General features: G+C 40.8%; 1 protein-coding gene across 7 annotated transcripts in view; it reads right to left on the bottom strand.

Moving 5' to 3' along the window:
* PPP3CB (protein phosphatase 3 catalytic subunit beta) overlaps positions 1-24306 on the bottom strand; it is a 67469-nt gene that overhangs the window by 3670 nt on the left and 39493 nt on the right. For 2 of the 7 annotated variants that reach the window (XM_066600622.1, XM_066600626.1), the window contains exons 10-14: positions 22642-22719; positions 20206-20232; positions 15748-15832; positions 8670-8767; positions 2106-2135 (exon numbers count right to left, since the gene is read on the bottom strand). In XM_066600622.1, coding sequence (XP_066456719.1) covers positions 2106-2135; positions 8670-8767; positions 15748-15832; positions 20206-20232; positions 22642-22719 — 318 coding nt within the window. The remainder of the gene's footprint in view (positions 1-2105; positions 2136-8669; positions 8768-15747; positions 15833-20205; positions 20233-22641; positions 22720-24306) is intronic. The other 5 variants (XM_066600625.1, XM_066600623.1, XM_066600624.1 and 2 more) reach the window with 5 other exon arrangements.

The following is a 24306-nucleotide window of genomic DNA, read 5'->3' as shown; positions in this document are numbered from 1 at the left end:
ATTTTTGCCACAACTTTGGAACACATGGGAATTGTGTGGAAGATTCGCTGCAGATATACTCTTTTCAATGTAAATGGTGAAAACCACAGCAAGCTACTGCAAATGTGCAACAAAATCGGCATGTAAGACATGCAAATTTGTGACAAATTTGCTGCAGAGAAGTCCGTGGCCTAAAATTACACCACGTGTCAATCCGAAATATCGGGTTATTTTTCAATTTAAACGTTTTTGCAACCAGAAAGAAAATCTGTAGATACTCCTGCAGTATTGTTTGTGTATTAATACAGTCTCCTAGAGATGTCCATGATCTAGGATAACTTAAAGTGGCGGGGCACTTTACGGTGAAATCCTATGAAATATTTACAATATGGATGTCTGGCACGTCCTCATATACTTGTATTACATCTCCTGTATGACGACGCCATGGCCCCGCTAAACCAGCCGCCTCCTCCCATCCTGGGATCTTCCTTGACCAAAAGGAAGGGGGGCTACACAGAAACTCTGGCCCTGACACAGGTCATGTGGTCAAAGATCACATTGTAGCCCTGCAACCTAATGGCCATGAATGAGGTTAGGTTGCGGTTCGCAAGTTACTACAACCTGAACGAACAGGTTTGATTTCTTACAATCGTAATAGAAAACGGAGAGCACATACTTTGAATGTGATGCAAATAAAGTTTGACTTTTTCTTAGAAATGCTCCTGATGCATACAGCACAGGTTGAGGCACAATTTCGGTCAAAGCCCTTTTGTCAAGCTAGAGGAGATAAGGACTGGGACCAAAGGTGGTTGTTAAAGACTCTGGCCCCAAAATTACCTCAACCTCTACTGTATGCCTCGATAGCATTTCTCATAAAATCTCAACATTTATTTACATCGTATTCAAAGTGTGTGTTCTCCGCTGCTGTATTCTGAGGATTTTGGACTGTGTGACCCTTGAATTTACAACCTCCATTAAGCCTTGTGTTGACTGTTCCAGGACTCCTTGCTTTGTCGAGTTGCAGCAACTTGCAAGTCGCAACTTAATCTCATTCAGATCCACTAGGTTCCAACATTGCAGGGCTACACTAGGCCAAAGTCAGCACGTGGCGCCAAGCATAAGATGGCTGTTTATGGGGTGGCATGGGACCAGAAACGTTATTCTGTTTCCTTCATAGCAAGACGTGTACTGGAAACAAGCGTGGGAGGGGTGGCTGGGTGATGTTCCCGGTTACATATCCCTAGATAAGCAGCCACCTTAGGGGTAGGAAAGACCTCAGGACTAGAAGAGACCAGCCAAGGGGAGGAACAATGACGTTTGTCATTCAGAAGAATGGGATGGAAGATGTAATACAAGTATATTGATAAGTATGACACATCCATATTAAAAATGCTTTATACGATTTCACCCTGAAGAGACCAACCTCTTTAAGGACAACTCACAGTACGTAAAATGCTCAATTCAATTAACATTTTTAGTGTAACATTGCACAACTTCTATTTTAAAACAACCTTGGAAATGACAGAAGACCCTACCGGGAAATATATTTGTGCATAACACCAGAATACCCTTGCATGACAATGACTGATTCCAAACACTTCTCAAATTGTACATCTCAAACCTTGGTGTAAGTTTACAACACTAGTTGCTTCCACAAGGCGAAAACAGAATTAGTTTTTTTTTTTTTTTTTTTTTTAACAGAATAATACCTTGCACCACCAGAACAGCTGTACAACCACATAAGAGAGGAATGTGCCACAATAAGTAGGATTTTGGGTCATGCATAAATTAAATTTTAAGAGAAGAAATGGATCTAGAAATATCAGATCTTTCCTTCCACCACACAACACAGAACACAAGGTACACAAAAAGTTCAAGTGAAGTGGAACTAAAGGATCACAGAAAAATAAACAAAAACAAGTAAACGGACCCAATTTACTCTACAAAACCATGCCACAAGGAGGAAACAGAACGCATAACTAAGCTGGGGTTACAGAACGGGGTGACGGATCAACAGGGAGATCCATCTCTGGTTGTGCAAGTTAAAACTGGGTCAGAACCACACATTAACAGTCGAATCCCCAACCCAAAGAAATCTCTGCCAATAGCAAAGACACTAAGCATACCTTTATCAGCCTCAATTGCCTCAACTGTGGCTGTACAGAAGTGAGCAGATGCATGCAAAATGAATGAAAAAGATGAGAAGTGTAAAATCGATAACAAAAAAGGCAATGACCAATTCTATAGTTATATACCGCCACCCCATAGTAGGTTTCATACATATATTCACTTTCTAATACATAGCAGATGCATTTCAAAAAGCAAGTTGGTTAGATTTGTAATGTTCAGTTGGATAGAAAAAAAGATGAAAAAAGGAGAATGCACATTACATTAATACATTACGTGAAAGAAATGAGTATTTAGTAATGTCTATGGTATGTTTAAACAAAAGGTAACACAAAGTAAAAAAAAAATACCTTATTTCACTTGTTACAGTAGAAAAACAGGAAAAAGTAACTTGGACATTTTAGTTTAATGAAATATTGCAAGGGAGTCCCCAAACCCTCCTAGCCCTACAGATCCTGGGTCCCCAGTTTCTGTGATATACCAGGGTGATCAACCAGACACAGCAGATCTCTCCTGGTGCTCAGGTAGGAAATACTAGTTTGATGCACCATACCTAGTCCTATTCAGAAAGCAATTCCCACAAAGCATCCACAGATATATGTAGGCAGCTTAGTTTGAGACAGCCGTAATGGGAAAGCATTGTAAGCTCTACTACAGCCAGAAACCTGGAGCATGCACCGCTCTACTGGACTGCAAGCATTACAGGGCCATGTAGCGGGTCCAAGGCTTGTCTTATATGAATCACACAGGACAATGGACGTTGTGTATTGCACAGTGCTGTGTCAGGTTAGTCACTGGCAAATTACCCAAGTAGACCACAGAAACTGGACCAGTGGGGGAAAAGCCAAGTGAAAACGCAAATAAGAGACAAATTTAAACATTATAGCTGTATCAAATAGATGACGGGATACAATCAGTTTGCCTCTATAAACTGGCCACATACATGTAATGCTACTAACACGTGACACAGGCTACAGTATAGAATTGTAGAACACACAAACTAAAGGACAACTTTGCCTGGTCAGGTGGTGTTCTCCATTATGGACAGATCACTATATGACACATATAAAGCAGACCGGTCGATTCTTCCGACATGTCTTATTTTAAAGTAAATATTTGTACTCCCCATTAAAAAATAATTCTGAAGCATTTTTTCTCATAACTTGAAAAAGACTGCTGTACGCAGTTGAAACGTTGCTATGCAGTGGATTTGTGTGTCAAAATAAAGGACTTCACACTGGACATCTGATGTAAGTATTTAACTTGGATTTACGCCTTGGCTGCTGCTCTGCAATTTACTATTTTTTGGAACAATCATAATACAATTGCTTATCCTCATACCACAGATATGCCTGTGGTATGGGGATAATCCAGAGACAGATTACATTTACTTATTGTGCCCTCAAAACTGAAGGGAGAAAAAGAATCATACCTGCTCAGAGTGGCGGTGAAACAGAATCACCCACCCAGACCCCTCGTCGCTCTCGCTCCACCTAACTTCACTGCTGCGGCAGCGATGACATCCCAACACAGGGACAATCACTGGCTGAAGTGGTCACATGACCCAAATGAGTGATGTCATCGCTGGCTGCCTTTAACAAAAAGTGAAGATCAGTGGGCAACCAAGCACCAGTGTAATGGGAGCAGCTGGGAATCGGGTGAAGGGAATGTGACTGTTTTGCCATCATTCTGAGCTGGCTTGAAAATGTTTTGCACTCCTCAAAGTCCCATTTACGGTAATGTTTACGCATAGCTGAAATGCTGTGGATTTTTCACAGCACTTCTGAATCCAAAACAGAGCAGCATTCGTGTGGATTCTGAATTGTAATCAGCTGTGCATCCGCAGCGGATTTCAGAAGATACTGTGCTCCTCCCATCACATCTGGCTCTCACCGCTTTCTTCACTGGGCACCCGGCGGCCTCTAGTAAGCACAGCGCTGCTGGTCAGGTGATGCAGAGATAAATACGGATTTAGGCTCTGTTCTGGATAGAAAGATGTTGCAGAATTTTCCATGGCAAATTCTGCAGCATCTCCGCTACATGCAAACATACCATTTCTAGCTTCAGATTAATCAAGCTTAATTTGTGTTCTGTGACTTTCTAATAACCTTATGGAATAATTCCCCACCATTCAAGACATCACTCTAAATATTCAGTGACTACAAACCTGTACTGTTAGTCCTGCTCTCAGTGAATATAGTTGTATCCAGTCTAGAAATAATCTGTGAGCTGCACAAATCTAACTGATGGTTTGTTACAACATATCAGTTTGAAGTCCAGGCTGTTGTAATCTTTTATTTATACAGCGATTAGGCTTTATTTATACAGAACTGGAAAATCCCTTCAACTAAGTAATCCAAAACAGAACTCTCTTAGGCCCCCTGTCCACGGACGTGGTTTTGCCGGCGATTTATGCCGTCTGAAGCTTTCCATAGCGTTGCTATGGAAAGCGCCGGCCCCGTTTCTACGAGCAGAGAATCATTGCAATTCTCCACTCGGGTCGGCAATTCGCAGCATGCTGCGAATTGCTCCAATTCTCCACGGTCAGACTATCTATCTGTCTGATAAGCTGACCTGCAGAGAACCGTCTACCGGCTCCTCCTCCTGGGCGGTGGCTCCCGAGGCGGAGATTCGCCGCAGGATACCGCAACGCCTGTGGGCAGGGGGGCCTTAATCCACAGACTAACAACAGATTGTGGAGAGGAGCTGCGGAATAAGTTGGCGCTATACAAAGATTATTATTATTATTATACCTGATCAAATCTTGCCAGATGGTGTTCAGAGCAGGATATTGTATGTTGCACATTACATTCTGAAACACCTCAATACATCACGTCTTAACCCGCATACACTCTCCTCCGTGCTGTTGCCTAGGAGCTAGTATCACTGGCTCACACAGAATGGCCAGCAGGGGAAGGGGGCGGGGAGGCTGCAGGAGCTTTCACTCCTCGTGCTCCCACGCCCCTCTCCACTGACTTAACATAGCGGCCATACAGTTCTGAATGGCTGCTATTTACACTGAACAATGATAGTTCAGCTCATCATCCATCGTTTATGCAGCATAAACAATCTTCGTTCAGTGTAAATAGCAGCCGTTCAGTACTGAGCGGCCACTATGTTAAGTCAATGGAGAGAGGCAGGGGAGCACGAGGAGAAAAATCTCCCGCAGCCGCCCCGCTGTTAACCAGTGTTACTAGGTCCTGTGCAGCAGCACGAGAGCTAGTATGTGTGGGAACGAGTGTCGGGCATCGCTTGCCCAATATTCATCCCATCTAAATGGACCTGTAATGATTCAACTTCCAATGTCACAGACAATCCATTCTGTGGCATGTGCAGTTTTCTTTAATCTCCCTTTTGCATTACTTTTGCTTGACATGTTGGGGGCTTCAGAACTACTTACCATTTTTCCATAGAGTTATGGTGCCAAGATACAATATTTTCAACATAGCACATAAATTGGTTCCGTTACAACCATTTTTATGTTGAGGGACTACTGTGCTACAAAAAAGGAAAACAGCACACCTGTTCTACACATCACTGATGTCAAGTATAGAACTATTCAACTGAAATAGATCAAAAAGATCATTCATCCTCACATTTAACCCCTTAAGGATCAGATTGTTTGGTACCTTAAGGACCAGACACTTTTTAGGGATTTTACCCAATGTGGTGGTTTAACTGCCATATTTTTCCTTCAGCTACAAAAATTATTTTTGCAGCGTTTTTTCCCCATGACATTGGGGGTAAAAAGCTAAAAAAAAATGTTTTTAACATTTATAGTAATTTTTTTTTTGTAAATTAGTATATTTACACTGAAAGAAAGTATGGGAAGGGGTTGTTCATTATGTTTCGGACATTTTGATAAATAATATGTATGGTTTTGGATTATAGGGCACATACGTCGACAGCTTGTCTTGGTGTTGGCTTTGGGTTATATTTTTCTTTCATTCTGTAATTTTGTTTTACTTAGTTACGTAATTTTTTTTTAACCATCTAATGTCCTCCATGTCATCATATAAGACCTCTAGGGAACATTCACATGTGTTTTTTTTTTTATTTGACACTTTCCCACTGTAGCTGAGGCATCCATAGGAGCCCCAGTTACAGGGGAAACACAACCCCTGTAGTGACATTAGTCACTGGCAGAGCTGATTAGGGTCTGCTGGGACCCTGTACCACTGCTGTGCCCGAGGATCCCAGCGGTCATGGAACCGCTGGCTCGCGTAGTAGAAGAAACATTTCCACTTTCACTTTTTAGTACATTCAAAAACACTCTTGCCTTCTCCTTCAGGTTCTCAGCTGTGACTAACAGCTGACAACCTGACCTGCTTCTAATTGATTGCAGAAGCAGGGGCTTAAATCCCCGTCGTATTTTTACAATCGGCTGGGATTAAACTCCAGGACCAAGCACCGTAAATCTACAGTGTTTGGTCCTTAATGGGTTAAAGTAAATCATATGGCAGTGGAGTAAAATGGAAAAAAACAAAATTTGCTTTTTATTGCTTTTTCTTGGAGAGAGGGTGACCAGAAAAAGCGCATTTCTGGCGGTCTTTATTTTTTTTCTGATGACATTCACCACGCAGGGCAAATAATGCATCACTTTGATAAATCGGACTTTTACGGACGCAGCAATACCAAATATGTTTTGTTTTTTTTTATTATAAATATGGCAAAAGTTTTTTTTTGTTTTTTTTTTTAACTTTTCACTTTCTTTTATTAATAAAACCTTATTGATCATATTTTCACTTTTTTTTCTTAGTCCCCAGAGAGAACAAAAACTTGCGATGCCTTGATCGCTCCTGCATGACGTAGCATTACATCATACTGAGATTGCGCGGGCATTTTATCAAGCCACCCAACAGGCATGGCTTAATAGGCATTCTCCATGACAGCCCTGGTGCCCTTTCAGAAGGCTGCACAGCTCCCTACAATCTCATTGCGGGGGGCCATATGGGACCCTGGAACATCGGCCGGGGCATTTAAAGGGTTGACAGCTCAGATGAGCCGCGTGGCTCATCGGAGCTGTTGCCAGTGGGTGTCGGCTGTAAGAAACAGCTGGTGGCCATGTTTTATAAAGAGAGATCGCTGCGCAATCTCCCTTCATACAGACACAGACGCTGCGGGAGGTAAATGTACGTCCTATAACATTAGGGGGTTAATAGACCGGACTTTTACGGAAGCAATAATTTCAAATATGTTTTTTTTTATTATATAGATTTTTTTCATTATAAATACGGCAAAAAGATTTATTTAAACTAATTTTACCTTAGATTTTTTTTTTTGAAAATTAATAAAACTTTTTAAAACTATTTTTTACATTTTTGCCAGTGGGTGTCAGCTGAGAGCTATTAAGAGTGCTGGATTATCATAGCATTTGGGTTCTAGTATGCAGAATTTAAAGGAGCTGTACTGTATTTGATTAGTACCAAGATTCCTCCTCAGTGTCATTCTTCTATTGTACTAAAGGACTCTAAAGTAAAGGCTTTTATTTTCATGCAAAATGTATATGTATATATAGTTACTTTCACAGTTAATACCCTTGAGGACGTTACTCATAGGTTTGTCTTCAGATGATACAACATTTAATGGGCTATCCAGGATTAGAAAAACATGCCTGCTTTCATCCAGAAGCAGCAGCATATCTGTCCATGCATTGTGTACGACACTGCAACTCTATTCACTCAATGTAGCTTAGCTGCAATACCAGACAAAACCTATAGACACGTGTGGTGCTGCTTCCAGAAGAAAGCAGCCATAAATGCCTAAAATACATTTAACCCTTTCCAATCCACTGTCTGACGTCTGAAGACATTATGATTTAAGGCTGTACAGCTCCGATTTTGTAAGACGTCCGTCGGGGTTCTCTTACTGTATATTGCCAGCCTCTCTTCTGTCAGAGCCTAGCAAACGTGTCACCGCATGCAGTACTGGCTTTAGCCAGCAGATAGCGCCGTTGTATAATGGCAGAGAAAGAGTAAACCCCCTAGGAAAACCAGGATACAAATTGGATTGGAAAAGGTTAAATGCACATGATGTGTGAAAATACCAAAAGGCAAAATGTCTATTGGTTAAACATAAGAGACATTTCTACATATACAGATTGAAATATTAGTACAGTTAAAAAAAATAACAGAGCAGAAGAACCCACATATCAGGAGGAGAAAGAACAAGGTAAGGAGTGGGATATGTAGACTTATTATTTTACAAAGAGCACGTAACATAAGACTTTGGCACGCGCTACCAGGGTACAATACTTATCTACTGGGATTCATTTCTTTATGCTAATTTTAAATCGCTCTAGCTTTTTCATTATTGCATTTGTATTTTTTTGTTTTAATAGGATCAATAACTATATTGGATAATGGGGAAATGGCTTAAAAGTTTGTACTCTGGTATAGATGTCTAGTCCGCTGCACATTAGAATTGTACAATGCACTAGCATCAGCTGCTAAGACAGGAAGTGAAAAGCATTAGAAATACCCAGCATGCATTATATGTAGGGTTGGACATTAAGCGAGTTGTGCACCAATCCATATGAGGTACAGCGAGCTGCTTATCATTACCACTTTGTAAAGTCTGCCGTCCTCCAGCCAGCACCCCGCTTGGCAGCATTCCAGTTGGGGTTAAACCCTTCAGAGTCAAAACACTTTCACTTTCCTCCCTAGGAAACAAAAGGCAAGAAGAACACAAATAAAGGGATCAAAGTATGAACGCAGTAATCAGGTATTCTCACAAGATCTAGATAGCAGGCAAACTGCAAACAGAGGAAAGGAAATAAACACACTGCCTTTTACATCCGGCAGACACCCCATGCTTCAGAATGAGGAAATAGGGGCAAGCATAACGGAAAGCAGAAAGATTTACCAGGTTTTCCCAAACACTTAAGGTTAAGTCACTGGGTATAAGGGGGAAAACCAAACCTGTTTCACTGACACAGGGATCATCAGACCTGTGCTGAGGACAAATGTGCGCGTCTGTCAAAATACAGCAAGGCTGGCACTGATATTCTATCACTATTTAGGCACTTAGTTTACGGTCCTTAAAGTGATCTTCCAAGGAAAAAAAAAAATTCTCCCACTAAAAAGCGCCAACTTAACTCCGAGCTTGAAAAAGATCCCCGTTTTGAGATCGAAACGTTGCTGTTGTAAACCTTTATCCTGTGATCAATAAAGCAATGACTGATTAAGTGAAGACTCTCGCTGTGTTTTGGAGTGCTGCTGGAACTTCCAATCTCTCTACTACGATTTATTTAAAGAGCCGGGATTCAGCTCTTTTCCAGCTTGCACCCACGAATTGGCCGTTTGACCATTCCTTCAGGGGTAAGTGCTGTGACTACTCTGACTTAACTTAACCCCGAATTTTATACTTACCTGCTCCCCAAGATTCCACAGACCCAGGAATGTTTTCATACAAGTCCAAGCTCAGATCCAGGAGTAATGGTTGTCATAAGTGACTTGAAAAGCTATACCGGGAGTAACTCTGTGCGTACACTTACCTCCTGTACAGGTTCCCAAGCGATCCACAACAATCATTGCTGATGACAGGTACTACCCATATGAAATCTCGCCCACCCCCGTGGATGCTGGGGACCAGGTTAGTATAACTTTGGGGTGGATGCTCTTATAATTTTGGACATTCCTCATCCCTTCATTATTGCCGTGGATTCCATATTAACAAGCAAAATGGGATTGCAGAATATCTTTAAAACCCACAGCAGATCCGGAACATGCGACCATAATCTTAAGGCCCATTCAGATGGCCATAGATTTGGGCTGTGTACGGTCCGTGTATTCAAGGGACAGCACACGGCCCCATAAGAGCCTATGAGGTTATCCACAAGAGGGTTCTTTAACGCAGAACAATTGCTGCATGTTCTATTTCAATGTCCTGCGAAAATGGATGAAAACAGCAAATGCAATGTGCATGTCCTGCGTGTCGTCTGATGCAAGTTGTGCCAAAGTGTCTTGGGTGTAACTCGCATATGGCTATCGGAGTACAGCTTTACAATGTGGAAAACAAAGAGGATAGTGTGATCGGATGAAAGAACCCAAAAGCTCTCCACTTTATGTTCTTCATCGTCTTTCGGTGAAAGACTTTTTAGGTTCTTTCATTTGGCCAAATCATACTCTTACCAAATATGGCTAGCTTTCCAAGCATTACTTCATAAAGCTATGGTGTCCATAAGCTCTGTTCACATCTGTGTCAGAAACTGCACTATGTTTCCCAACAATACACCTCCATTAGAGATGAGCGAGCATGCTCGGTAAGGGCAGTTACTCAAGAGAGCAACGCTATTTTTGAGTAACTGCATGCTCGCCGGCGAAAATTCGGGGGGGGGGGGGGGGGGGGGATCTTTCCCACTCTCCCCCACCACCACTTTTCTCCGACAAGCATGCATTTACCCGAAAATAGTGTTGATCTCTCGAGTAACTGCCCTTACTGAGCATGCTCGCTCATCTCTAGCCTCCATCCATAAGGCATCACAGTGTTGTAGCTTCCATTTACTACAGAAGCTACAACCCGTGAATTAAGTTGCATTGACGAGGGCTACAAAGCTTGAAATGCTTATATACAAGTTAGAATTAATGTCTCTAGAATTATTGTCTTGCAGAAAACCAACAGTTCTGGATGCTTAACTGGCTGTACGAATTACATAATTGTTGGCAGATCCTGACAATTTCTAGTGGATCCCCTGACAATCCAATGCGTATCATAGCAACCTGACCGTCATCCACAACCTACTGTCTGGGGAAAACAAGGAACACACATATTAGATTTCAACATGTGCAATTCTTTGTCTACCTCAGGAGAGATGCACTGCCAAGAGATGTCTGGCAGAATCCTCTCTCCCCATGGCAATAAACATACATATGCTTACCCAGTTTGAAAGTGCGTATGAATAACAAAGTGTATGTAGCCATCTTAAAGGGAATTAATATAGAAAAAGTAAATGATAAAAAAATCTGTAATTTTCTATTAGCCATGCTAATAAGACACTAGAGCAGGCACTAGAGCACTAGAGCAGGCCTGCACAACTTGGCAGTAGGTAGGGGCCAAAATTGAAATCGGCAAACCATTTGAGGCCAGAGATAGGTTTTTAGTGGCTCACTCTGTAAGTAAGCTATTTTATTCACAGGGGCCGTAGTCTATAAATCATAAAGTTAGCCCTTCACAGTATAGACTTCACGCTAAAATAATATTTATTGATACTTGCCTAAAAACATATAGCACAATAGGGCATACCTTACACAAAAACCACAAAAAAAACAATCTGAGATTGTTGGCAAGTGTGGTGTACGTTTGCAAAAATGCCGACCATAGACCTATATCTCTGGATGTGCTGCTAGGATACTGTGTCCAATATAGGATTAGATAAGGGAGGCTCAAATAGATCGCCTCTTTCAGGGTAGTATTGATCGTTTGGAATTTTAAGATCGTAACTCCCTGTAATTGTACCTGTTCAATGCCTATTGGAACAATAGAAGAGGCAATTGTTCCATCATTAAGCCTCTCTCATCAGGTCACATATTGGATAGAGTATCTGTGCTGCACTATTAGGGATATTTAAGTTCCAATAGGCATTGAACAGGAACAATGCACTAACTTCAGCATATAGACATGGCTGCAAATACTGTTGGTTAAAAGATTCCCTGCACCCGCGGGCCTATAGGAACTTACCGGCCACATGTGGCCCGCGGGCTGTAAGATGTACAGGCCTGCAATTACAATAAGTTAATACTTCCTGTAGCTCATTTGTCGGTTTTGCTGTATACACTGCGTAAGTCTACTCAGTGATAAGAGGGAGGACAGTGACCGCTCTAATTGCAAGCTGCCCATGCTCATTGCTGTTAGCCCACCATCAGGGCTGACATGCTGCATCTCTGTTTATTTATTTTCTGATATCTGCTTTTAAAGCTGTCTCTTATCTTAGAAACAGAGGGTGAATAACCAATTGTGGGTTGTCACTATTGACTCCTGAGAGAAGGCTAGGTAGATGCATTAGATATCCAAGGAGAACAACTGCTCTTTGAATGCTACTACCTTCTCTATAGTGAGTCACCAGTGAGGGATTAGCTCTATAGAGGACAAGGCAGTGGAAACCATAGAGGGACGTATTAATATCTATTGGGGTTTCCCTGCCTATATTAACAATACCCCTGAGGGTAACTCCCCCAAAAAATATATATATATTTTTTTTGTCCACGATTGTTTTTGTGGGAAGATTATACCAGCTAACCACTAACAAATAATTTTGAAACATACTAGCTGATCACTAATACGTACGTGAGGGAGGTGATTTGACCTTCGCGCGACATTCTTGTTCTCCATAACCACCTGCCAGAGACTGATTCCTGGTACAACTATTGGCCCCTGAGGAGCCCCTGTGTGGTTGGGGGTAAAACGCGTAGGGAACTTATTAAACACTTGTTGCGGTCAAAATATATCATACAAATCGACCGCCACTGGTGTGTTTGTGGCCGGGAGGGCCTGTGAATTATTCAGAATTGCCACTCTACCTGAGGGCACGCATAAAATATACGCACTATATTAGCTTGCTAGTAATTGGACACATTAGTTGTCCGAAATCTTCGATTGAGGAATTGAGATTTCTAAGTGAGACAGAATCCACTACATATATGTGTATGTTTGTTTGTCTATTTCATACTTTTTAAGTGAATAAATAAAAGTTAAATTTTAATTTTAAGCTTATTAGTCTGCTGGTCCAAAAGAGTCACAAGCTGCCCATACAGATTAATTTCCATATGCAACTCTCCTGTCATTTTCTGGTCTCTGGGGAAGGAGGCTGTACTTCATCACTTTCTAGAGTCTATAATAATCGATCACCTTTCCCTGTTAATTCATATGCAAATGAAAGATGGTATTACACCTCTTTAGCACCCTAATCATTTTGCAAATCCCATTAAAGGGTCAGGCATTGACATGCAGGGAAGCTACCTTCCAATAGGTGGCACTACAGAGGTATTATATCATCTCCCACTTGCATATTAAATTCCCCAAAAGCTTATTGCATGGCCTATACGTTTCCTCATACCAACATCACTATCTCCACAAGGAGAAGGAGTACTTCCAACTATGTTAATTGACTCACATTCATAGAAGCTACCATAGAGTGCATGTACCCTGCTGCACTGTATCTACAGACAATGCAGGAAAATATGATGTCTTTATTAGGCCCCCTGCCCATGGCCGTATTTACATTGCGGAATCCGTGGCCAGTGTCCGCCACCGGGTTTCGCAGCAAATACCTTTCATAGCATGCTATGGAAAAGCGCTTTTTCCTACCCTCAAGCAGAAATCAATTGCAATCATCATTGCAGAAAGGTCAAGAGATCCGCATCATCACCCAGTGAAGGCACGGTATAATCTGTACTGTGCATGTGAGCTGGCTGGCACATCCGCAGTACAGTAAAGAAGAAGAATTGCCAGGTATGGCAGTGGGCATGGGGCCATGAGCAGGGTCACCGGCCGGGCACAGGGTCGGATTCCGGAAGTGGGATCTCACATCCGGAATCTGACCCTGTTGTGTGCTGGAGGCCTTTTGGCCAGCCCCAAGAAAAGTTTCAAAATTAAAAATAGCTTTATAAAAATAAAACAAAACAAACAAAAAAAACCCCGCCACATTAGTTCTCATCTACACTTACAGATAATAAAAGACTTTTCTACAACTCAATTACCATAAAACTACACAACTAGAACTAATTTCTTAGTTTTTGTCATGAGAACAGTGATGGACGGGCAAAACCCTTCTGCCTTCTCTAAGCAGTTCTGAACATCTCAGCATACTGTACTGATATTGTATTACATGATAATCCATCTGGAAAAGAAATCTAAAGATTTCATGCCAAGTAATACAAATAGAGAGGCGCACAACACAGTAAACAAACAGGAAGATCAAGACTTTCAATTTTCTAAATGTATAAATAAAAAAATAAAATAAAATAAAGAGAGGATCCAAAAAAGCGAGCATGCAGAGCAAGACGTCAGGATGTGCTCCGCTCCTGGACGGTGTACCCACCCATCAGCTGCATGGATCCATTCACAGCTTATAGTCAGGCTATCACTGTCCAGAGTATTCCCACAACGGATGCCTGCACAAGCTCCAATTCCAACACATTCCAAGGTAAGTACCAAGGAAAAATATACCAATGTTGGGGGTTAGCTGTTCCCATTAAACAGTTTTCAGGATTTCTTACAACTAAGCTTTAATTTTACTCTTTTTCTTAAAACATATGAGAAAGTCACAAATTAAAAATGCCATCCTTTCCTAAAATCATGCAGCTGAAATAGAATTGCAAAACAATTTGACATATTGCGTGTGAACACACACAAGGCTATGGGGTATAAATCTGCCATAAAAACACAATGCCAATAAAAACAGTTCCTAATGCCGAGAGAGTGACATCATATCATCTCTGATAAAACTCTTTTTTTTCTACACTTCAGTATACTTATCTGTGCTAGTTTATATGTTGCTATCTATACTGTGATCAATTCCTCTTTTACATGTTAGGTGTGTTAACCCTACGTGGGAAATTTGTTGGCTTTCTAGCCTATCCTGTGTTGAATAAAACATCTAAAAACAAATAAAAAATTAAGATAATAATGCAAGCATAACGCTTTGTACAAATCTGTGTTGGAGCGTTCCACTTTCCACTTTCCCTTTCCTACAAATAAATTGCATGATTTAAATAATTAACAGCTGGGCAGGTGATAAAATGAAAACAGACAGCATACTCACCAGTCTTCGGCCCCCCAGGACCAAGCTGAGTGGCTCCCGCTTCCATCCCCTGGCACCGCTGGACGTCAGGTGATCGATGCAGCCAGAGGCCGCAGCATCACAGTCTAAACTCCTGGCATCAGCGTTTACATCCCGGGTGCAATGATGCCAGGAGTTCAGGGCAATGACTCTGTGGCTTCAAATTGGTTGCAGTGGTCATCTGACATATGGCGGTTCCGGGGGATGGGGCAGCAAGAGTCCCTCAGCTAGGTCCCAGGGGGACTGAGGACAAGCAAGTATGCAGTCTTATTTTTTTCAAAGATTTTTTTCTCTTAATCACATAACCCCTTTAATTACTTTGTTGATTTCAATTACATCATTAGGTGTCTTATTTCACATATTAGTTAGGAGTGGGATGAACAGACTGTGTAATATATATATATATATATATATATATATATATATATATATATATATATATATATATATATATATATATATATATAAAAATATAAATAAAACTGCACAAACGCGCTCGTGTGAGCAAGCCAAAATCTGTGCAAGAATTTACCCGTGGTGACAAAGTCAAAGCTTTACTAGTGGCAATAAGAGTCTTCTTTAATCCTTTCATGCAACATATTGTACTTAGAAGTCATATTTACAGTGCTGTCTTAGCTATAGAGGGGTCAACATGGCAACCAAATTAACCAATGTGACAAAAAATGCAATTTGGCTTCTGAAATGTTAGACTTAGGCCTGACTCACACAGGAGTTGAAATTGTGCCAAATTTGTGCATTGCGAGACGCGCAAATATGCACCCTAATCATTTGGATAAGGATAAGCCAATTTCATCTACAATATTGTTTGTCCTTGTCATTTGTGAAAACACATCTCCACTTACCTGAGCACAGAGAAGACTCTTGCCATCTTGCCAATTGCCCGTATTTTGTTCCTGATGATTTCTTTACGCGCTGCAGCTGTACCTACTTTCAATGGAATAAGAAGAATCTCAAGCTCAGGAATAGACATTTCACAGAATAGTACAGCAGATCTTACCCTAATTGTAACACACCACCACACGCTTTATAAAGTTTGTTTTCACAAACTTACAATCGTTTTGGTTAAGTACACCGATAAAAGCAAAATATGAAACAAACCAGAGCAAAAAGAAAAGACTGAACTGTGGATAGGGGGTTCCATTCTTGCTGTTAAGCGCTTCAGTCAGTTGTAGATTTGTGAATGGGATAATGTGACAATCGGATAACGAGGCTGGAGTGTTAAAACATTGAATGGTCCTTGAGAAGCACAGAAATGTGTGTGGAGAGGATTACATGGAACATACAACTATGGGCTAGCATGTGTTTTGGAGAAAACCGTTTTGTTAATTCTACTGCATCTGTCTATTGTGCACTCACCCGTTCTGAGGACCAGAAGCGCAAAGTTGTAGGTGAAACCACGTAGTCATATACAGAATTAGTATCAAATACGAGAGAAAAAATAAAAATGTACCAGGCAGCTTCAACAAACTTCCTCGCTTTCATTCATACAAATATTAACTGAAGATCACACATGTCAAAAGTTAAGCAATGAAACATAAAGTGGGAAATATGGAAACACTGTACAAAATGCATGGGATTTTAACCATTAGCACTGAGCTGCTTTTAGCTCCTGCTTGACCGAGAGCTTCCTTACCAAATTTGTGTTGACTTCACCTCTTGCAATGCTCTGGGTGGTTTGGAGAGTCAGCTGGTTGTGCTTCAAACCTCTGTCCAATGGAACCTGGTTGCTCGGACAGATGTTCACATCTGCCCGGCAGCATCTGTGTCATATTACCTCCACTTAAGTTACATGGGATTATACATCATATTTAAATAAGACATGCAGAGACCAATTTTAAGGCATGCATTTTGTACAGTGTTTCCAAAGTTTTGTCCACCCCTGTGGTTATTAGAAAAAGAAATGTAAACACATTAGAGGGAATGTGCTTTTCCAGTCATTGCGTCACTTTATTTGTTAGAAACCAGCATGAACATAGAAAGGGGAGATGTATGCCTCCAATCTTATATGGAGGCATAGGGAATTATCCATTCAATTCTGTATAAACTGCATGGATTCTGTAAGTACATAGATGTTCTCTCCAAGTATGCTTCTAAGGTCTCCAGCACACTAGCTGTGAATGCGAGATGTGCCTGAGAAGTCCGTGCGCTGTCTGATTTACAAGGAGACAGCACACTGACATGTCCGATTTCTCATCAGTGAAATGACAGGAATATGGCATGCCATTTATTTTAATGTGGACCATCGGTCCATTTGAAAAATTACCAATGTGCCTAGCTTCATAGACCTATAATGAGCCTAATGCTGTCAGTAGACTAACAAGGACAACATGTGGTCCCAAATACAATACCTGAACCTAGTCTAAGGGAGAATATTTTAATAAATATGGAACTGTATGAAAGCCTGTACAGCAGCACATGGAGCCCACATGACTCCATATAGGTGGTTCTAGGGCCTCTGTGCACATATATTTGCAGTGTGTGTGAGCCCTTGGACTCTAATCATTAAAAAAATTAAAAGTCTACTGAAATACTGCCAGTAGTACGTGGTCTGAAGTAAAAATGAACTCTGCATGCCTTTACCAGATTGACTACATGTTGAGGAAGCACATTCCAATTTAAAAAAAACAACCAAACCGTGTATATTCTTAAAAAAAAAAAAAAAAAAAAAAAAAAAAAAAAAGATGCTCAGATAAAAACCAGTGCCTCTGTGCTTTCATCTGTAATGCAATAAATTTTCCAAATAAGCCTAGGCTCAGCAACAGGCACAGTAGCCTACATGGGGAAGCACTGGTTGTACATAATGTAACAGTAGCACCCTCTCTGCATATCATAAGTCAAAAGGCCTACAAGTCCCCAATTTAGCGCCTGCTGTTTAGAACTGAACTTAATCAGTAATGCAGAGGACACAGAAGGAATTTCTAAAGCCCAATGTCCACGGGCGGATTTGATTTGTGGAATCTGCAGAGGTCTCCCGCGCAGAAGATCCACAATTCAAAGTGCCCATAGGGAAGCATTGGCATCCAAACTGAATTTAAGCATACGGATTTGATTTGCGGACCGTTTGGTGTGGAAAACAAAACACAGCATGCTCCATTTCAGTGTGGATTTCGTGCGGACGGGCTCAATAGAGGTCAATGGGTGCGGACGATCCGCAGTGTATTTGCAAATACAATTGCGGATTTGAAGGTTAAAATCAATTAGGGAGGTGGGGAAAAGGGTGGGATTGTGGATTTTTTTTCTGCGTGGATGATCCGCAGTGCACCCACATACACCCGCTTAAAAAAAACAGTACATCCGCAATCTCTCGCAAATGGTTTCCGCAGGTCTCCCGCTGCAGAAATCCGATCCGCCTGTGGACATCAAGCCTAAATCTACGTCTCCAAAAATGAAAAGGGATTCCAAGCAACTGTGTTACACTACTTTTACTCAGCATTTGTAAAATCCTTTCTGCCTGTCCCTAGGCACTTCTGCAATGTCCAATCAGTGCTGACAATGTTACCTTGTGTAGTGATGCAGCATAAACGATGGACGATGAGCTGATCACTCAATATAAATAGCAGCCGTTCAGTACTGAACGGCCGCTATGTTGTGTCAATGGAGAGGGACGGGGGAGCGCAAGAAGAGGCTGTAGGCCAGCGATACTAGCTCCCGTGCAGGTGTACATGGGCTAGTATGTGCGGGGATGGGCTAGTATGTGCGTGGATAAGTGTCGGGCATCATTTGCCCGACACTTGTCCCGTATAAATGGGCCTTTAGCAGTGATCTGTAGTTACAGACATGCAAATTGCATCTTTTCCACATGTCTGCAAGCTCCAGTATGCAGAAGGAATCTCTGTGATATCACTACTGACATCACAGGGATTCCTTAGCAGCCCTTTTGCATACAGGTCAGACTTATCTATCCCATGCTGCAGGAAACCCTGCAATCAGCTGTCACAGTAAGTAACAATGGGAACAGGTCCAGATGCTATGCTGCAGGAACTTGCCGATTGCGGTGTTTCTGCAGGATGAGTTAAACTAACAGGTTCTAATCCAGGTGCCCTTATTAGAACCTGAACCAATCAGGTCTCGATATCGGTAACCAGATCAGAAGCTGCTAGTTACAGCCATAGCTGGAATTTCCTTGAAGCAGGAAGCCAGTTATGGCTGAGAAAAGGAGATACGTAAATATACAGGCAGCTGAGCAAACTGGCACACCGCTGGCTGCAGTATAATTACGTGAGGGGGTGGGAAAGGGGTAAAGACACTGAATGAGTCTGATTTTACACAGAATATTTTTTTAAAAAAGGTTTTAAATTTTTTTCTTATTAAAAAAAAAAGACGGGATTAAAATGGTTACAAATCCATTATGTAAGAATTCAATTACTCACAATAGAGAACCAAATAACCATAGTTTTGCCCAGTCGTGTTTTGAGAGTTATTAATATCGATGCGGGAAATTCTTAACTAATGGCTAGTCGCCAAGTGTTCACATAATACCCAAACAAACTTTTTTTAACCCAAAAGGAAAAACCCAGCGACAAGTATGAGATGCAGTACACACAGACTCAGTGTGACAACACACGGAGTTCCAAAAAGTCCATGTAATGGACACGTAGGCACTCTTATTCACTGGCTGCTCCACCCCTCCTATTAGGTAGGAAAAATGGCTACAAAATAAATTTTAAAATCTGTCTAGATAAATAAAAAAAAGGAAAAAAAAAAAGATACATGATATATTTTGGCTACAGGTGTTAATTATTAACATACTATATAAATACAATTACATTACTTATCTTAGGCTAACAAAGCAGAAACACATCCAGTCTCCCTCCCCAGAATCTCACAAACATCAATCTAAATTAAAGTGATAGCATTGTTTGAAAACACATCACATGCAGAAATGTAAAAGGATAAAAAAAGCAAGTACTAAAACCATGAAGCAGAAACACACACATGAAAATGTCCCCCAGTCATGCAGGGCCAACGATACAGAATGTTAGATACGGATAAAGAGGATGGACTCTACGAATGGAAGGAATGGAAAGACACACTGAAGAGAAAATGCCATGCACAGAAAGACAGATGTCTAGGAATATGACTTCTGATGATGCAAAACTCAAATTATATCCAAGTGTTCGCGGTAAAAAAGTGTGAGCGATAAAGAAAAAAAAAACGAACTACTAATAAAAGGAAAAAAGGAAACAAAAAATGCTACACTTGATAACTGACATGTAACATCATTTAAATGTGTCGTGTAGCAACTTCAAAAAAACTGGGAAGTCATATTTCAAAACAATGGTGCTCTGTCTGGTCTGTACCTTTTCTATTGCCATATATGAGTCGTTCTTCAGATGGAGAGTCCAGAAAAAAAGGAAGTGAACGATGGAGAAATAGGTGAGTGAGACAAATAAAAATAAAAAAATAAAAAAGATATTTTACTTGGCAGCAGCAAGAATGAGGGTGGACTGGCAAAAAAAAGGAAGAAAAAAAAGGAAGAGAGGAAAAGCTGCAACTCTGGGACTCTTGATAAAGGTGGCAATAAATATATAGGTATTGAATTTAATGCAGGGAACAAGTATTTACAGGTTAACCCCTTTATGGCCACAGAGCCATCAACGTGCTGTTATAGGTGTTGCTAGACTTTAGCAGTGGGGTTAAGTAGAGAATATATAATACAGTACAGTATCTAGACAGTATAAGGTTAAGACTTTAACATGCCATCAACAGCAAAAGTTTTCGGATCACGGGATAATATTTACTAAAAAACAAAGCACCCAATGTGTTTCTATAAAACATCTCGACAGCCTGCGTCACTTGCCTGCTATTGTAATATGGAAAAATAGAGGGCAGACTGCATAAAAAAATATATACAAAGACAGGCTGCATGTAAATAAAGACAGTCATGGGAATGAAAAGATTCTTGTGCAGGTTCTGTGCAGTAATGAAATAGTCATTGAAGAGCTTAACATAGGAAATGCAGATAACAGTACAGTGATCATGAAGCAGATAAGTAAATGTGGCAGCACAAGGGAATTGAAGAAGCATAATACTCCAGCACAGCAAGTCAAGCAGGCATTTGTGGTTTACAATATTCCACCAAAAGTGTGAATGTATTACATGGACAGAGTGGTGCATTGTGCAGAGGATGGCGGAACTGTGGACTTCACTTCTGGCACTGACTCGCCAAACAAAACCAATTACAGCTGAACACAATTTTTTTTTTACTGGCTTTATAAACCCCACAAAATTAATGCTAGATCCTTCCACCCCTCAGTTAGGCATAAAATCCCTATGGGCACATAGATTTATACTGTGATCCGAAGTTTAGACAGATGTTAAGCTAGTTACAGTAGCTGATTAACAGGAATATTCTAACAATCACATTCTTTCATTTCTCATGAGAAAATTTTTAAAAAAAAACAACAAATACTGATGGCATAAAAGAATATGATTTCAAAAGACACAATATTTAACATCACAAACAAAATAACTTTAACTTGTGAATTATACAATTAATTGGCAAAAAAAAGAAAATGTATCCAAAAATTACATCAAAGGCTATACGGTGACACAGCTCACGCAGCCAAAGATCACCGTGTAGCCCTTTGACATTTCAAAGTAACAGGAATCAATACTGTCGCATTGCTGCTTGCAAGTTGGATTTCTTGCAACTGTTGGGTCAAATCAACGAGAAAGCGATGACTTCCATTACTTTGTAATGTAGCAGGCCTACATGGCAATCCTTGACTGTGCGACCTACGTCACAGCCAGAGTCACCATGTAGCCCAAGTCCAATTTGAAAGTGTAAAACAAGGAAGGCAAACACTACTCAGTTATAGTTGAGGAAACATGCATCTTCCCATTTATTTTGGTGCTAACAAAAGCAGCACCAGATTTTCAAAGGAGATAGTTGAGGAGGAGAGGTAGTGCCCAACCATACTGCCAATACATTGGGCCTCCATTAGAGCACTCCTATACAGGTAAACGCTCAGTGGTGGCCAAATGCATGCAGAATTTAGATGGGATATACATCAATCCTGCAGCAAGGATGTTTTTTTGTGTGTGTGGTTTTTTTTTTAAAGCAAAAATTCAAAAGGAACTAAGTAGGCATCAATACAAAATACCACAAGGCAGCCCACTTCTACTTGTATTGGCTGCTAGGCTCCTGTGATAACACAGTGGGGAACACAGCACTTACATTTTGTTACCATATTTTATTATTCAGCAGCAAGGCCAGAAGAGATAGCAGTAGAAGATGGCACTGTGTCTCCTGTGTCATCCCTAGGATAGGTGACGGTCCCAGAGGCTGAACCCTCACTGATCATAAAGTCATAGTAGACTCTACCATTATAAATCATATCACACTGTAGGATAGGAAAACCCTACAAGGAGTCGGCTCATCTACAGTGTGAAGAATTCTGCACTCACACACTCCCACTGTGGTCATATTTTGATATAACAGAAATATTAGAACATTTTGGAAATAGCCTTCAATAACCTTCCCCATTGTATGGAGGACTTCTGGTTGAATTCTGTTCGTTTAAAGTTAAGAAAAATAAATAAAAAAAACATAAAATGATTGGAAATATTTAATTGAACTGAAATTTTAGAAAAACCCCAGCAATGCAGTTTCCATAAAAAGTGGTAATTGTGCCCTTTGTTTCATTGTTACCGCTTTATATGTTAAGGACTTACAACATGTCACAGACTCTATAAAAAAACATTAGACATTAGGAATATTGTGAAGTTCCTACCGTCAAACTGGTCTTCTCCTTCAGTCATTAACTCATCGTCTGAGCAAATACTCAGAACATTCACCAGCATCTCTGTTACTGTTTAAAAGAGAAAAAAATGTAAAGGGTCAAAGCACTAAAGGAAGTATTTGACAAACAATGTTTCCTTATTACAACAAAGGGTTCCCACCTGCGCTTTGCTTTCAGTCATAATTCAGTCTACTGTTCCATTTTCTAAGCAGAGAAATGGAATTTAAACTGAAATAAACTGATATGTTTTTTCCCCATTGACCTCAATGGGAGCTGTGCAATGTTTTAACGGGGCTGTTGCGATGTAGACAGCGCTGTCTGCTTCCAGTGCTGTCCACATTGGCAGCAGTGCCAGGAATCAGCTAATTGGAGGGACTGAGGATAGGTCATCAATAGTAAAAGTCTTGGAGAACCCTTTCAATTCCTGCACACTTACAAAAATGACCTGCCAGCACTCCTGATATGTCAGTTTTCAGTAAATACTTGTATCACCCATGAAACAATAATTCTGGAGCATCTTTTCTTAGATTTGTACAATGAGCTGTTCCTCCGTTATTCCTCTGAAAAATTTGTGAACTGACAACTGGGTGTTACATTCGTATTGTCAGTAGAACATGTACCTAAAGCCTGATACTGACTAATCAGAGATGACAGCCTCCAAGTATATAGGGACACATCCTATTGACAAGGGTAATGGTAGTGTATAGGAACAATTTCAATTGACAAGAGGAGTAGCAGAGTAAAGGCATGATGTAAGAACAGATGAAAGAAAAAGTTTCTTAGTTGGCAGGCCCACCTTGAGGCAAAACTTTATTTGCTCTCAAATTAATATTTTTGTTTTTCCAAACATTTCCATGTAAATGCCACATCGTTTTTTTTCTTGATTAATGCAAGGTCGGATCATCTCATCTGGCAGCAGGGCATCCTATCTATAAAGGTCACCCCAAATGGCGTGGTCTCTCTCCTACTGGTTTCAAGTTGCAAACCTTTTTCATGGTTGCAGTCAATATAACAATGATATGAAACAGGCAAGTCATAGTATATAGCAATGGGCAAAAACAGAATCTACTCACATTATCTAGATGGTACATGTTGAGAAAAAAAAAGCAGGTAGATAGACAGATAGGCATGGGCATAAATAGGGTACCAAACAAAAGTTAAAACAGGTTGTATAGGACGTGAAAAAAAAAAGGCTAACACATGTAGCCTCTGAGAAACCTGTTTCAGAGTAAGTAGGATGGGTTGATGAGACCAGAGGGGAAGCAGGTGTGGAGCCTAATCGTACACACTTTGTTTGTCAGGCTTAGGTTTCTTTCACACAAGTGAAAATTGCGATCATCTAAAGCGTTGGATTTCAATGCATTTGTTCAGATGGGTGATTTTCCCTGCGTAAAATTGTCTGGCTGAAAAAGATAGCGCACACGGTGCACATTCCAGCCAGACGCTTTTATGAGTGACCAGAAAAGAGAGGTCTTGTCTAATCTTTTGCGGGAATACGCCAGCCATTCCCATAGACACTTATGGTAGCCTATGAGAGCTACTGGGAAAGGGAGGAAGTTTAGCAGTGGCTCGCGATGCTAAAGTCCCTCCCGTTGCTGGCAGCTCCCGTAGGCTGGGGAGGGAGGGGAAGAGACTAGCTTTGCTACTCACCCCGTC

The sequence above is a fragment of the Eleutherodactylus coqui genome, chromosome 4, assembly GCF_035609145.1.
Source record: "Eleutherodactylus coqui strain aEleCoq1 chromosome 4, aEleCoq1.hap1, whole genome shotgun sequence".
Lineage (NCBI taxonomy): Eukaryota > Metazoa > Chordata > Amphibia > Anura > Eleutherodactylidae > Eleutherodactylus > Eleutherodactylus coqui.
This window is presented reverse-complemented; position numbering and strand designations above follow the sequence as displayed.